Source organism: Monopterus albus, unplaced genomic scaffold (genome assembly GCF_001952655.1).
Source record: "Monopterus albus unplaced genomic scaffold, M_albus_1.0 scaffold4561.1, whole genome shotgun sequence".
NCBI lineage: Eukaryota > Metazoa > Chordata > Actinopteri > Synbranchiformes > Synbranchidae > Monopterus > Monopterus albus.
Window position 1 is genome coordinate 1 of NW_018132428.1, and position 873 is coordinate 873.

The following is an 873-nucleotide window of genomic DNA, read 5'->3' on the forward strand; positions in this document are numbered from 1 at the left end:
AAAAACACAGCTGACATCTCACTCACTCTTTCTCTAGAAGTTGTTTGACTGTGAGGTAGGCCCAAACCCTCTGGAGATGGTTGCCAGATACTGTTCCAGGGGACTCCACCATGGTGTCAGTGTCAGAAAACTTTACCCTTCTAGCCCCCTGTCATAATCCACATGAATTGTTAGGTATACACAGGGAATTTTACAAACTTTTCAGGAGATTACAGTTGATGTGCAGTGTGTGAATTGATCCTTACTGAAATGGCCACAACTTGTGGAGTGAAGGTTTCAATGTCATTGTCAGTGATTTGACCAGCAACCACAATCTCAGAGCCATTATAATACTGGCTGAAGTTAGTCTTGGTTAGATTGATGCCGCCTGTGTAGATCATTGTCACATCTGTCAACAGAGGAGTGGCCACTTCTTCATAGAAACCCTGTTGACATACAGTATGGACCCTATATGAATGTTTAATCTCTCCACGGCTTAGTTTTGTCTGTGGAAATGTAGCAAATCACATAAACAGAATATTTATAATGAAGGAAGTGCAGGCAATTCAAAATACCTTCAGCTGTAAATTAGCATCAGAGTCCTCATAAATCCGTCGTGCCACACCGTTGTTCTGCAGCGACATCTTCTTAAGGAACTCAAAATTCACGTCAAAACCAAAACCAAGACAGTAGAGCGGGAATTTGTCATTGATGGCCTTTCTTACATTTGACTGGATTGTTTCGAGATTTGTAACCCCTGTAAAGACACATGATTTAAGTCAAGGCAAGTTGGGCTCAGACAGTAACCAGTGCTATGCAGACGTCACAGTGTGTACATAAATACAATTTATAAACTTGAAGGTAGGGTTAGTGATTCATTTCAGAAGCATTTTT

At 41.0% G+C, this 873-nt stretch overlaps 1 protein-coding gene across 1 annotated transcript; it reads right to left on the reverse strand.

Moving 5' to 3' along the window:
- Positions 1–26: 26 nt before the first annotated feature.
- On the reverse strand, positions 27–734 carry LOC109954214 (inter-alpha-trypsin inhibitor heavy chain H3-like; the record flags this gene model as incomplete). Its single annotated transcript, XM_020589610.1, has 3 exons — positions 555–734; positions 246–425; positions 27–148 (listed from the first exon to the last, which is right to left on the reverse strand). Coding segments are annotated over exons 1-3 (371 nt in total), but the record flags the coding sequence as incomplete, so codon positions are not given.
- Between the last annotated feature and the right edge of the window lie 139 nt (positions 735–873).